Raw genomic sequence first — 14,000 nt, forward strand, 5'->3', positions numbered from 1 at the left:
ACGCATGCGTAAATATAGTTCATGTGGATGTTCTGTACGGGAGTAGCATGAGATCTAAAAAAAAAAAGAGAGAGAGAGAGAAGAAAAGTGTAGGATTACATGCATTTAGTTTAACACTTTTTTGGGGGCAATGAAAGGTGCTGAAGGTGGAAATGTGTGCATTAACCCGAATAGCAGCAGCAGGCAGGCGTGTACTTCTGCTAACAATAAGCGGCTGATGCACCACTCCACCCACCCACAGACACTTCTGTGACTGCACACGCTCGCGCGAGATACTGACAGTCGTCCGCTTATCAGCCTATTTTGTAATCGGGATAAAAATGATTTTTATTGGTGCATTTTTGTGGGTGCAGGGATGCATTATAGGCTACTGGACAATCAAGTCTACTCATAAAAACAATATGGGTATTACATTTTTATTTATAATACAATTCATACTGCTTAGATGTTGAGCGCATATTAGGTTTTACCTATGAAACGAATAAAAAACGAAAAGGTGTCACAAATTTCACATGTAGCATTGTATGATTTTGCGTATATACAATTCAGATAAACTTTGCGCACATAAAAATCGGAAATAAAGGTACCAAATTGCACAAAAATAGCACATATTCTCGTGCAAATAAAGGTACAATTACCCTGTCGAAAGAATATTTGGAACCTTTTGCATATTTAACCTGGAAAAAAATTATGGTAGATCCCTATGACCTAAAGGTACATAATTTGCACCGTCCTGAAAGATACATACGACAAAACAAACAGCGTACATCTTCGCTCTGTTATTGTCATAACCTTCAGAGTACTCTAGACCCTATAGGTTTTACGCACATAGAGGCCACGACATATCTGAGAATCGGCTTATTTTCTTAATGTGAAAACTAAGCCCCGAACTAGTCGGATTAATTTAATAAAATTAAGTTAAAGCCAGCTATAACTACTAGTAACAAGAGACACTGACAATTCCTCCTCTAATCTCCTCTGTTTCATTCCTTAATCTCAAGCAATAAAAAGTGCATTAGCATTTTTGTTGCTATGGCGTGTAAATTCTAAGTGGCTTAAAAAGTGATTTGAAGTTGATTTGTGTATAAAAGGCACATATCCCTTTAACCGGATTGCCGCTAATCTGCTCCGAGTCGCATGAGTGCACCAGGAAACCAGTCTAAGCGCCTTCAAGAGCTAAGAGGGAAGAGCAGAATGAAACACCCGCAAACAAAAAGAGCATTTCCTTCAGTTGGCCATTTGGTGCAAACCCTCAGAGAAACCACTGAGCCTACAGGACCGTGCGACGTGAATTAAATACCAAATTCCCATTGCACTATGCTGGCGATGTAGCTGAAGTTTGCTTGCAATAAAAGTGCACTGATCTGACCATAACTAAATATTGTTTTTATATTTGAGCAAAATGATTTCCATGTGCATGCTGCGATTTAAGTAGATTCAAATGTGGAGCGTCTGAGGTTTGCCACACTGATCACAGCACACTATAAAACATTTATTATTATTATTATTATTATTATTATTATTATTATGATAGAGAGACAGCATTTGCATATCACGATATTTGCATTCTAACACAGCATATGCAATATTAGAATCGTGATAAAATGGACAAACGATAAAATTGCGCACCCGTGGATGAGGATGTGAACTCCGAAGAATGTAGGAGGACACCACCCTTTTTTCGTCAACACCCTAACAAAAAAAAGAAGAAGAAGTTAAACAAAAGCAAGACGGCACAATATTTCCCCAGGGGTTGTTCTCAGTGCAAAAGATTTTTGATATATCCAGCGCTGTCTGACTGCTGCCACGGCTTCAGTGGCCATGCGCTGCATGAACAAACGTCTGCCGTCCAGATGTTGGAAGCCGTATCTCCACTTAGTTCCCTTCTCTAGTTCGTGTCACCCCTGAAACTTTTTTTTTAATCCAAAGAGTTATTAATCCTCCTAAAACAACTGCCCTTTCATCCATACCCCTCGAAACAACCCATAAAAATGTTCCCCGAAACATTCGATAAATGTTTAGAAAAATACTGTTAGGCTGATAAACTGTATCTTTAATAGGTATTTCCCCCAGATCCTGCATAATTTACCTCTTGTTCACCTAAAATTTGTTACCAAAAACAAAGTATGAATTTCCACATGGGACTGACTTTTGGAATTATAACCGGAGTAGCCCTAGTATCCATAACTCACGTGGAAAAATAAAATAAGGGTTGATGAACATTAGCTGGAGTTCATGAAGACTTCATGAAAACTTTATTTTCTGGGTGTGAGAGAGGGAGGAGACGCGGTTAAAGGGAGTAATCCAAACACTGTGGGCAAAAACGGGCCAGATTAGATGGTTCATATTGCGCTCTGTCTGTACTGTCCTGAGAGAGAGAGAGAGAGAGAGAGAGATGCTACACACCCACCGCACTCTGCACACACAGCCTTTTACTCTGCTCATGGAATAAATCCTGCTAAATTACAAATGGAAGACGCAAAGACGAAGTGGGAAATAAACATTTCGCAACTGCACGCATCAGCTGACCCTTAAATGGATCTTACGGATAATTTTTTTTTTCGACTGATATGCCGGGTTGCTAAACCTGCAAAGGGTTTTTTTTCCCCTTCCTTATTCGTCCTCCTCTCCTCATTCTCTGAGTGTTTTTTCTTCATTCATTGGTGCCTATGAAGAGAATTAACCTATCCATCTTTTCAGTCCTTTTTTCAAAGGAGGGTGGGAGGAGGAGGAGGAGGAAAACTGAGGGAGATGAGTGCAGCAAATCCCCCTTTTTTTGTTCATCTCATAGCGCTCAATAAGTGAAGAATGTGTCGTCTATCACTCACCGAGGGGATCAAGTGTGCGGGACTGAGAGCAGCACACTGAGAGGAGCTGAGCGGAGCAGCATCACTTATCATCATCATCATCATCACCATCATCATCATCAGCTTCCAACGGTGTCCTGCATCATTTCAATCACAGAAACGGACATAAACGGTGTGAGCTTTTCAACACGTGTCTCTCTGTGGAATGTGGAGTGGTAAGTGCAAGCATTTACATATTATATATATATATATATATATATATATATATATATATATATATATATATATATGTATAGATAGATAGATAGTTTTTATATTATGTTTTATTTATATGACCAGCTAAAGCCATATAAACAGAAATAAACACACGTGTAGTTTAACACTCTTCTCTTTTGAAGGTGCCATGCAGTTTCTCGCGCTGTTCACCGCACTGAAAGCAGCCTGCGTGCTGCTGCTCTCCTCCCGCATCTCCAGTTCAGCGGCGGCCAACAGCAGCGGCCGGTGGTGGTGAGCTCTCTCTCTCTCTCTCTCTCTCTCTAAATAACTATTCCTGGTGATGATTATGTTTATGATAATTATGATGTATATAATAATGATGATAATGAAAGTGACGATGGTGATGGGGAGGATGATGAAGATTCTTGAGTAGGGCGGACGCGGACTTTTTTTTTAACAACCTAAACTATATTTAATATAGTACCCCTGAATTGAAGTCTATTCTTTCTAGACTAGTCTAGTCTAGTCTGTCCTTGGTCTATTGTGTAAACTAGATTAATAGGTTTTTAAACTTATTAGTGGGCTAAAAACGCCAAGACGTTACCAAACCTTATTCTAGGCCCTGTTGTAGAAATCTGAAATTTTATTCGTTTTCTTTTTGCGCTCGTTAATCTGTTACAACCTTCCGAAACCTTACTTTCTCCTGCATGTAGGAGTAAAAGAATTCAGCCAAATAAAGTACACAGAACAGAGGTCATTGCGCTCTCTCTCTCTCTCTCTCTGTCTCTCTCCTGTATCTCTCCTTGTCATTTTGACAGTGCGGCTTGAACGTGTGACAAAAATTTCTCTCCAATATGGGCTAAATTAAAAGTGGATTTATATCATGAGTGATATATATCAGATCTCTTCCAGATCCGATTCATGTCCATATTCTCTCTCGTGGATATTCCTGTATAAGGGTGAGCCCTTGCCCACGCTGTTATAAACTAGGTGTTTAATATTACGTTGTACTATCACATCGCTCGGGTCTGATTGGTCAGAAAGTGATGATTAATTTTCTACAATAGCAGCTTTGACGATAGTGCATACTACCAGGCAAATCACAGTGTGATATTAATGTGCTAGAGTTTCTATAGTAACTCATTCACATAGATTTGTATGCCAGGCGATCTGTATAATCCAACACTATACAAACTAAAAAAACCCCGTATAATTGTTGATATTGTGATGTGTTCTGTAAGGAGACATTTATTTAAAATTTATGGAAGGAGTCTCCAGTATCAATACCCTGAAATGTTTTGCACCATGGGAAACTCTTTGGTTTCATGAGAAGATTTCTCTTATTAATTCTGAGAGAAAATAAGAGTCACTATAAATGATTAAAAAGCATAGCATATTACCATTTAAAACCTTTTTAATAAGTAATCATTGCAAATCACTGCAGTATAAGAGGAAGACGATACATCATATATCTCACTATTGCAGATAATTTTACCTAGAACTGCACATTTATTCTGAAGCTCAAAGTAAGCTGCTCAATTCTAATGCCTCATTATGTAGGAAGAGCATCTTGTGGCTTTCCATGAATAGATTAAGAACAATAGTTCCTGTATATTTAATCTTTTCGCTCTGTGGGAGCACTGGTAAATGTGCGCTGGAGCTGGAAGGAGAGGAAAAGTGGAAAAACCCGGATTTAAGAAAACTGAAGAGTGAAAATTAAGGCTGTCACACCCATAAAGATAAGATTTACGGAAAATTGGTTTAATATGCATTATAAAATAGACACCAAAGCTTTAGTAATAATCCTTTTAATTGTTTAACTAATAAACCTTGTACCTTAGCCACATTAAAAAACATGGACATCTATTCTTATTACCAATACGAATTGGCTTTAAATAACATGCAAAGAAAATGAGATGCTCAGAGCTAAACGCAGCCTTTGTGGTCAAAAGCCTTTAATAAACTAATTTGTGATTAATATTTGGTGTCACTTGATATTATTTAAGACTGGGTATAGCACTGGCCCATCTCCAGTCAAGTCTAACTTAGTGGTTTCTGTTCTGAGTAATTATAGCCTACAGTTATAGCAACATTTATTTATTAGGTCAAGGTTAAGAAAATATTTCCTGTTTTATGTGGAGGATCTTAGAAGCCTTACGTCTGGCCGTCTTGGATGTAACGATGCTCTGTAATTTGAACATCACCACAAATAATTCACTGTATTTTGCTACACATTTAATTGTACACAATAAGTAGAGCATGTTATATCAGGGAGAGAACATGTGAAAGAATGAACTGTGACAAATGATTTAATGTTTCCTTGTCGTTCTACATAATGACTGAAACAAACAATTCTTGTGACTTTGAGAGCATTACGTCGTCAGGCTTATCATTGTCTCTCCTCTTCCAGGGGGATTGTGAATGTAGCATCATCCACCAACCTCCTCACCAATAGCAAGAATGTACAATTAGCCCTGGACCCTAGCCTTGCTTTACTAAGCCGTCGGCAGAGGAGGCTGATTCGGCAAAACCCCGGCATCCTCCATGCCATCGCTGCCGGTCTTCACTCGGCCATCAAGGAGTGTAAGTGGCAGTTCCGCAACCGCCGTTGGAACTGTCCGACATCCCATAGCCCTACGGTGTTCGGCAAAATCATCAACAGAGGTAAGCTTATCTTTTATTTCACTCTGCACTCTTACATAAAGGCTATTTTCCCCACACACTTGTAAGCTATTTTATTATATGGCTATTGTAATGTGGAATTTAAATGCAACAGCTGCTTTGACTAAATGCTGTTTCTAAAAGTACACATGGAATCCCTAAAAAAAATGCTGTGGGTCTTGTTTTGTTAGGCTGCCGAGAGACGGCTTTTGTGTTTGCCATCACAAGTGCCGGCATTACCCATGCGGTGGCACGGTCCTGTTCTGAAGGCTCTATTGAGTCATGCACCTGTGACTACCGGAGACGAGGGCCTGGAGGTCCAGATTGGCACTGGGGAGGTTGTAGCGACAACGTCGACTTTGGCAGGATGTTTACACGAGAGTTTGTGGACTCCAGTGAGAGGGGCCGAGACCTGCGATACCTCATTAACGTACACAATAATGAGGCAGGGAGAATTGTAAGACACCAGTAATCAGTTATTAAAAATGGTAACATATAGTTATATAAATCTAACAAGTCTAACATTTCTCCTTCCTCTTTTTCTACAGACCGTTTCTTCAGAGATGCGTCAGGAGTGTAAGTGTCATGGGATGTCGGGCTCCTGCACTATTCGCACCTGCTGGATGCGTCTGCCCAGCTTCAGGACGGTTGGAGACTTATTAAAAGACCGTTTTGATGGTGCTTCCAGAGTGGTGTATGCCAATAAAGGCAGCAACCGAGCGTCTCATCGAGCCGACCCTCGCCACCTGCAGCCCGAGAACCCTGCTCACAAACTCCCTTCTGTAAAAGACCTCGTCTACTTTGAAAAATCACCCAACTTCTGCTCCTACAACAGCAAAACGGGTACGCTCGGCACATCTGGGCGCACCTGCAACAGTTCTTCACCAGCGTTGGATGGATGCGAGTTGCTGTGCTGCGGGAGAGGGTATAAGACCCGGATTGAGAAGGTCACTGAGAGATGTCACTGCACTTTCCACTGGTGCTGCCACGTGAGCTGCCTCAACTGCACCAGTACGCAGACACTGCACCAGTGTCTATAACGGCTGTGGCAGCTGGCATTGTCCCTGAGATCATCAATTGGGCTTGGAAGTGGTCAGTGATGGACCAGGTGACAGAAAATAGAGAAACTGGCAGAGATTTTGTTTTAACGTGGATCGAAACAAAAAGCAACTGACCTGACTATGGCGAGACATATGATAATCAGCCATTTCCTTGATATTATTTTTCTACGTCAAACCGAGCTGTCATTAAAAATTGTACTGTGAGAGACATCCTAAAAAGCTGTGCATTTCTAAAGTGCTTGGGCACAAACCCTATGTTTAAGCGTTTACTCTAAACATTATAATAGTAGATTTAGAGCGAGTGCATCAGATGAATGAGATGCGATGGAGACTACTATGCACTGCTATCCACTATGGCACACAGAGAAACTAGGCAGTTACTGAGAAGGATACAGTCCAAAAATACGTATGGATTTGGAGGCCAGAACCACCAGTCTCTGGGTTCTGCCATCTCCTCCCTCTCTTTGCGCTATGATTCTCCAAGGAGCAAGAAACTGGAAAGCAGGAACTGGACACAAACTCTGACAGATGTTTCTGTGGCCAGGGAACCACAAGCATGTTCTCTCATAAACGGTGAAAAACTCCTACTGCAGGATAGTACTTTAAAATATCAGTGTGTTGTTTTCTTTAGCTGCAGCTCAACTTTTCTTACAAAAAAAAAACAAAAAAACATTTTGTCAAGTACATCTCAAGCATGTGCTGTTTCTCGATTTCTGTATAGTGCAGGAATTCTGGACTTCATCCAAATTCTTAAGATTTCCCACTCAAACTCTGCGTACTTCCCGACCTGGCTAACGATGTCCTGTCATTTTGTATTCGTAATCACTACTATGTGGTATACCACACCGTGGTACTGATAAAGAATGGCTGCAAACAAACATCAACAGAGAGACCATACGTTTCTCGTAAAATGAATGAATGTAGTGACCAAACACTGAACGACACTTCTGAATTGATCCGCTTCTCGTGGGCATATGGAGTAGCACTAAAAAATGTAGTAACTGTGTAAGAAGCGAAAGTTATCCAGAGAAGTCGGAGCAGACCACGCACAAGAAAAACGGGGCACCTGTACCACTATGTAAAATAAAATGATGATTCTAAGATATGAGATAATCTTGTAAATGACCTGCTACCTAGTTTACAGTGAAGCGTGGAGTGTGAAACCACAACTGTTTTGTATATCAGCTGGCAAAACCAAATTGTTGTAAATATTAAACATAGATAAATATATATTTATGCTGACGAAACCTAGAAATTATTAAAAGAAATGATATAATCCAAAAGCTAAAAAAGAGTGATAAAAGAGTGAAAAAGCTATCGATATTTTCATGTGTATTTTCATTCACTGAGTTTTTGCTAGAACACAAATTGATGAATATATACACAACACATAACAACTGCCCTGGATTTCTTTCTTTTTCTCTGAAAACAAAATGTTTTACATGCACTGAACATTGGTGTGTTTGAATAAAAATAAAATATTTATTTTTCGTCGTATGGAAATGATAGAGACGGGCAGTAAGAAACAAAATATTTTAGTACTAGGGCTTCACAGTTTAAGATTTAGATCAAATGTTCATGTTGTGAAATAGAGAAATAGTTAAATAAAGTTTATATTTTCAAATAAAAAGTGTCCTTTCTTTTGAATAATATATATATATATATATATATATATATATATATATATATATATTGATATACGTCTTGATATATTGACTGACAGATTTGGTTACTCAGTTTAATGCAGAGAACATTCACTTTAATTGCTGTCACTCACATCATGTCATAAAAACACAGCAAATTGCCTTCTTTAAGATAAATCCACACTGCAAGTGCACAGATCGATTAGATCCCTTAAACCGAAAGTCACTGCTGACAGCACATGAGCATGCCACTCCACCCCAAATCCACACGAACCGCAGAGAGAAAGTGAGCGGTGCCAAAACACAGCGTCGATTCTATATGTTTTTACAACACCAAAGGTTTTGCTTCATTTACTTAATGTCGGTAAAAATAAAGAAATAATGACAGTACATTTTTCCCCCCATCCAACTGGCGGACGAGTGTGACCACAGGAGTTTGGATACCGGGAGACAGTCCTCTCTCAGTCCGATGTGGGTCGGCCAGCCAGAGAACCGAAAAACCATGCTTATCCAACAACTCGCACACCCAATACACAGAAACAAACAGAGGGACGGTGATAGAAGGAAGTAGAGAAGTGACAGAGGGACATGTCTGAAAGACGCAGAGAAGTGGCGCAAAGTATTGACAGGAAGCCAAACGTCAGAGACAGTTCAGAGAGTGAGAAGAATCTCAAGAAAGACTTGCACAAAGCGTAAAACAGCGGTCAAATGAGGGCTGAAGTGATGCCGAGACGAAAAGCCTAGGAGATATGAGGGTGAGGGTTGGAGTGATGCAGAGACGAAAAGCCTAGGAGATATGAGACTAATGACAGACATATCCTCTGGCTCTATAATTATATTTATATATTTTTAAAAGTGTGCCAAGGCTGAAATTTATTATTCCGTTAACCAAAGATGTGCTGTTAAGTACATCCTAATAGCCTTGCTTGAAAGGGGAAAAAATGAACTGTGAGCTAGCAGGAAGCAATGCCGCACAGGCCAAAAATGGATTTTAAGTCCAAGCGCCTGAGCCTAAGAGGTTGATGGGTACACAGATATACTTTGGAAGGCTGAACGTGCACAAATACTAAGCATTAGCCATGAGTGTGAGGAAAAGAGATGATTGGGAAAAGGGATAAAGAGACTAAATAAGGCGGCATTCCCAGGCACTGGAGGGATGAGGGAGGCAGTGGAGGGGTACTGTCATTGTGGGAGTGCTGAGGAGTCAGTGATAATTAGCTCAATTAGTGACAAAGGCAGTGTAATAAATACCGACTTAGTGTCTGGGTCCCTGCTGTCCTCTCGCTGCACGGTTTGTGATGCAGCCAGGGACTGATGGACAATTCATTAAACCGACAAAATACCCCACCGTCCAGGCGTGACGCTGCGAGTTAGCCCCCTACTGGCTTCGGCCATTGTTCTAATTGTCTGGGTTGGAGTCGCTTTCTGGCCCTCTTCTCCTTACCCCCTCCTTCGTTCTCTCCTTTCACAAAAACCCGAGGAGTTAATGCCCCTACCTAACTCCGTAAGTAGGTGATCGGCAGGTTGGGAAGGAAAAAAATGGAAAGAGTTTCTTAGAAGGAGGGAGGGGTTGGGTTCTTGGTGGGATTAGGGTCCGAGGGTTGCCTGGGAGTGCGGAGACCAGCCCCGATCGGAATGTCAGAGAGATGAGTCCAGAAGCTCGGATACGGGACAAAGCGAGAGTTAATTAGGAAAGATTGAAGGGGCTGGCGACAATGGGCCGCCACCCGAGTCGAGATGAAATTGCTTCCGCGGATTATTGGGGAGCAAGTGTGTGGGTTGCGGGGACAGGGAGGGGAGACGAGGGGGTTCACGTAGGCTGGGATTGATGGCTGCCCCTCTGCTTGGGGAGCAGGGGATCGAGCGAGGCTGACCGGCTGTTCCCACAGTCTGCTCTCCTGCAGCCACCTTTGACACGTAGGCCTGCCAGGCGGCAAGCAGGGAGGGAGGCTGGGAAAGAGAGATGTGCTGAACCGAAGCACAAGAAAACAAGCCTTCAAAAAAATTCATAAATTCATCATTTCTCTCAGTGCAAGGAGAGTGATGAGACCAGTGAAGAAAAATAAAGATGGAGAGCGAAAGAAGGAAGTTTAGATTCAGACACCAGAGATGTAAGGATAGAAGATGTCAAAAATGCTAATTTTGTTCACGTATATTTGTTGGAGTGAAGGAGAAGATTTATTAACTAGCCAGTCTGCAGAGTGCAAACTTTTTTTTTACTTCAAAAAAACAATAAAACCTCGATTTAATACGTGTCTCAAAGGAGCCTTTAACTTGAGAAGCAACTTAACCAAAAGAGCCAGCAGTGGTTTGGTGCTAATTGAATAATTGCATAAATTAAATCACTTTGTATGTGCCAAACGACAAAACCACATTACTCTGGACTGAGTAGATGTTGACTGAATATATTTCAGAAGACTACTTTTCTTCAGAGTTTCCACTGGTGCCTGTATGAGCAGAGATTTTTCAGGACTTATCCCAGGGGAGAAAGCACTTCAGTTATAACAGGGATGGATGCAGACATTAGTTAATCACATTGATCTTTCGCAAGAGTAGTCGTGATGACCAGGCCAAGACTTCTTATTAAAATTCCATGAAAACCCTGAAAGATTGTTTTTTCCTGGTGAGGCACTGGTTTGTCGCAGGAGTTGAGGGGCTGCTGGGTAGAAATGGGCCAAACAGGGTGTGTGGAATGTGACCACATTTTGTGTCACCACACTGAATAACACACGCTGTGCAGCGGTCGAAGAGGGCTGATCAGAAGTGTGGCGAAGTCGGTTTTAGCAGAGCTGGTGTTTCCTCCCAAGGCCTGCGGGAAAGGAAAAGCCTGGAGGCAGTGAGACGCAAAATCCTGACGCTCTGTGGTTTCACCCCTTTGACGAGAGGGGTTTCGGTGGCACAGTGCGCTCTGGATTATGTTATGTATAATTTGTGAGGCAGTGATAATTGGGAGGTGTGGAAGTGCTGTGGTGCGTGGGTTGGGGAGTGCCCAGGCACAGCAGCTGGGCAATAGGCCGGGTCCAGGAGAGCTGAACTCTACAGACTGCCTGACCCTCTCAGCAGATGGTGGCTCCAAAGAAACTGCCACCACACAGCACAATGGCTTTGCCCTTGTAACATCTCCATCATTCTCTCAGACTCTCCGCCACGCTGCCGAGAAACACCCAGCACGCATAGCAGGCATGAGAATGTATTTAAAATGCCATTCAATAACAACTAAAGTCTCAAATGAGAAATGCATGTCATCTGTTTTTGGTTGTTAATAAACCAAATGAATAAATCAACACAGAAAACAATTTAGCATTTTCATCTCCATAATAATACTGGCCCTATAACACTACTGAGTTATGTCGATAATTATGAGAATGAGCAGATGAGGAGAATTTCAAGCATAATTGTGGCAAGAGAGTGTTGTTTTAATATTCGTGGTGACCATTCGAGAATTCGAAGCTATAAAAAAAATCATAAAACATTTTCCACATCCACAAGACTTCAGAGATGAAGCTCAAAAATAAAACATTTTACCGTTATGCTGCATGTCTCTGATTAACGACACCAAAAGACGTTTAAAATTCAGTGTGAGAGAGACAGAAAAAGAGAATTCTCATTCGGATACGCGAGTCCAGAAACTCTCAAACTGTTGCTTTCCCGTGGATGTGCTTGCTGGGCTTTGGGAATGAGTGGGGGATGTGGACAGACCGCTGGACCACACCGAGCGACCATGCTGACGTCTGTGGTTTAGCCTCAACACCCTGAGGACCACTGCATAAACGCTGCCCAAACTGCTGCACGACTTCCCTGGATAAACCCAGCGTAAAGAGCTTGGCCTTTTTGTGCGAGTGTGTGTGAAGGTGTCTGTGGACTTATGCTATAATTTAGTGAAGAAATAATACACAATGTGCCAGGCTGAAAATAATCCAGGCCTGGGTGGTGTGATACTATCTGACATGAAGCAGATTATTTTCCGATGTTAAAGTGTGTTATTTCGCTTATTTTCCAGTGATCTAAACGTTTCAGTTCTTAATAAATGAAACATTGTGCTTTTAGACTAGGGTAAACTTATGTAACATTCATGAGACAATTTAGTTTCTATTATCACTTGCAGGGGCAGCATGGTGGCTTAGTGGTTAGCACTATTACCTCACAGCAAGAAGGTCCTGGGTTTGAATCCCGGGTGCCTTTGTGTGTGGAGTTTGCATGTTCTCCCTGTGCCTCTGTAGGTTTACTCTGGTTTCCTCCCACAGTCCAAAAACATATATGTTTGGTAATTCTAAATTGCACATAGGAGTGATTGTCTGTCTATATGTGGCCCTGTGATGGCTGGTGACCTTTCGCCCAATGTGTTAGGAATAAAGTGGGTATAGAAAATGGATGGATTATCACTTACATCATAGCAGCTATAAACAGACTCTGTTGTAGTTACAGAAAAGTGACGTGCACCCTTTGTAATAAAAACCCTTTCTGATACACTTTCCACTCTTCTATGGGGTTAGGGAAAAAGGGAATAAGGTTAAAAAGTGACTTCATGTTTAAATGGAGAGCAAATCAGCTTTACAAAGATCCATGTGATCAGATAAAGATCAGGCTGTGTTGTGGCCAGAAAGGATACCACACACTTTTGATGTTCGGAAGAGTGGCAATCCTACGCAGACCGAGTTAACCAGGTTTACAGTAAACAACATAATTTGTTCAGTAACAGAACACTGGAGTCCTCTTGTATATACAGACGCCTGCTCTATGAAGTAAAAAATGTGCAAAACCATTTCATATGTCATCTGCTGTACCGTAACCAGTTACTGCTTCGTGCTCTGATGGATACAGTGTTCTTGATAGAGGAGGTTTATATAACGTAACCAGACAATCATGGGTTTTCTTCTGTTTTCTTTTACAGTTCTCATTTGAGTAAACCCGGGACTGGCTTTCGGATGGTATGAGTTTATTTTGAGACGTGTTCATGCTGTATGATAGTTGTATTGCATTTTGAGCGTGAAATAAACTGTCATGAATACTGAGTTTCAGCAGAGTGAAGTGTGAATCGCTGAAAAATTCAGTGGACTAAATGGTGCTTGGTAGTTTAAATATGGTTTTCTCTCTCCCTCTCTCTCTCTCTCTCTCTCTCTCTCTCTCACACACACACACACACACGATAGCAATACTTGTCTTTGATCTTTTTATAGCTTTAGACAAGTTTAAATATTTATTCCCATGCTGATTGTAGTCAGTCATTTTAGCAGCTAAACAAAGTCCAGAAAGTAGGTTCTGCCGTTATTAATCACAGAAGAAAAGTTGCATGAAGGAACTAAAAGCTTATCTCAAGGTGAGAGCGGGTAGATTCCATCCATCCATTTTCTATACCCGCTTTATTCCTAATTAGGGTCACGGGGATCTGCTGGAGCCTATTTCAGCACACATTGGGCGAAAGGCAGGGGTACACCCCAAACAGGTCACCAGTCCATCACAGGGCCACACATATAGACAGACAACCACACACTCACGCCTATGGGCAATTTAGAATTACCAATCAACCTAATGTACATGTTTTTGGACTGTGGGAGGAAACCGGAGTACCTGGAGTAAAAGAGTGGGCAGATTGAAGACCCTAAATCATCACC

At 41.4% G+C, this 14,000-nt stretch overlaps 1 protein-coding gene across 1 annotated transcript; it reads left to right on the top strand.

Moving 5' to 3' along the window:
* Nucleotides 1-2,867: 2,867 nt before the first annotated feature.
* On the top strand, nt 2,868-7,316 carry wnt1 (wingless-type MMTV integration site family, member 1). The gene is made up of 5 exons (XM_058410760.1): nt 2,868-3,022; nt 3,206-3,314; nt 5,434-5,687; nt 5,876-6,141; nt 6,233-7,316. The coding sequence occupies exons 1-5, from the start codon at nt 3,013-3,015 to the stop codon at nt 6,722-6,724; spliced, it is 1,131 nt and encodes a 376-aa protein (XP_058266743.1). The 5' UTR covers nt 2,868-3,012; the 3' UTR covers nt 6,725-7,316.
* Nucleotides 7,317-14,000: the final 6,684 nt, after the last annotated feature.

Source organism: Hemibagrus wyckioides, linkage group LG15 (assembly GCF_019097595.1).
Source record: "Hemibagrus wyckioides isolate EC202008001 linkage group LG15, SWU_Hwy_1.0, whole genome shotgun sequence".
NCBI lineage: Eukaryota > Metazoa > Chordata > Actinopteri > Siluriformes > Bagridae > Hemibagrus > Hemibagrus wyckioides.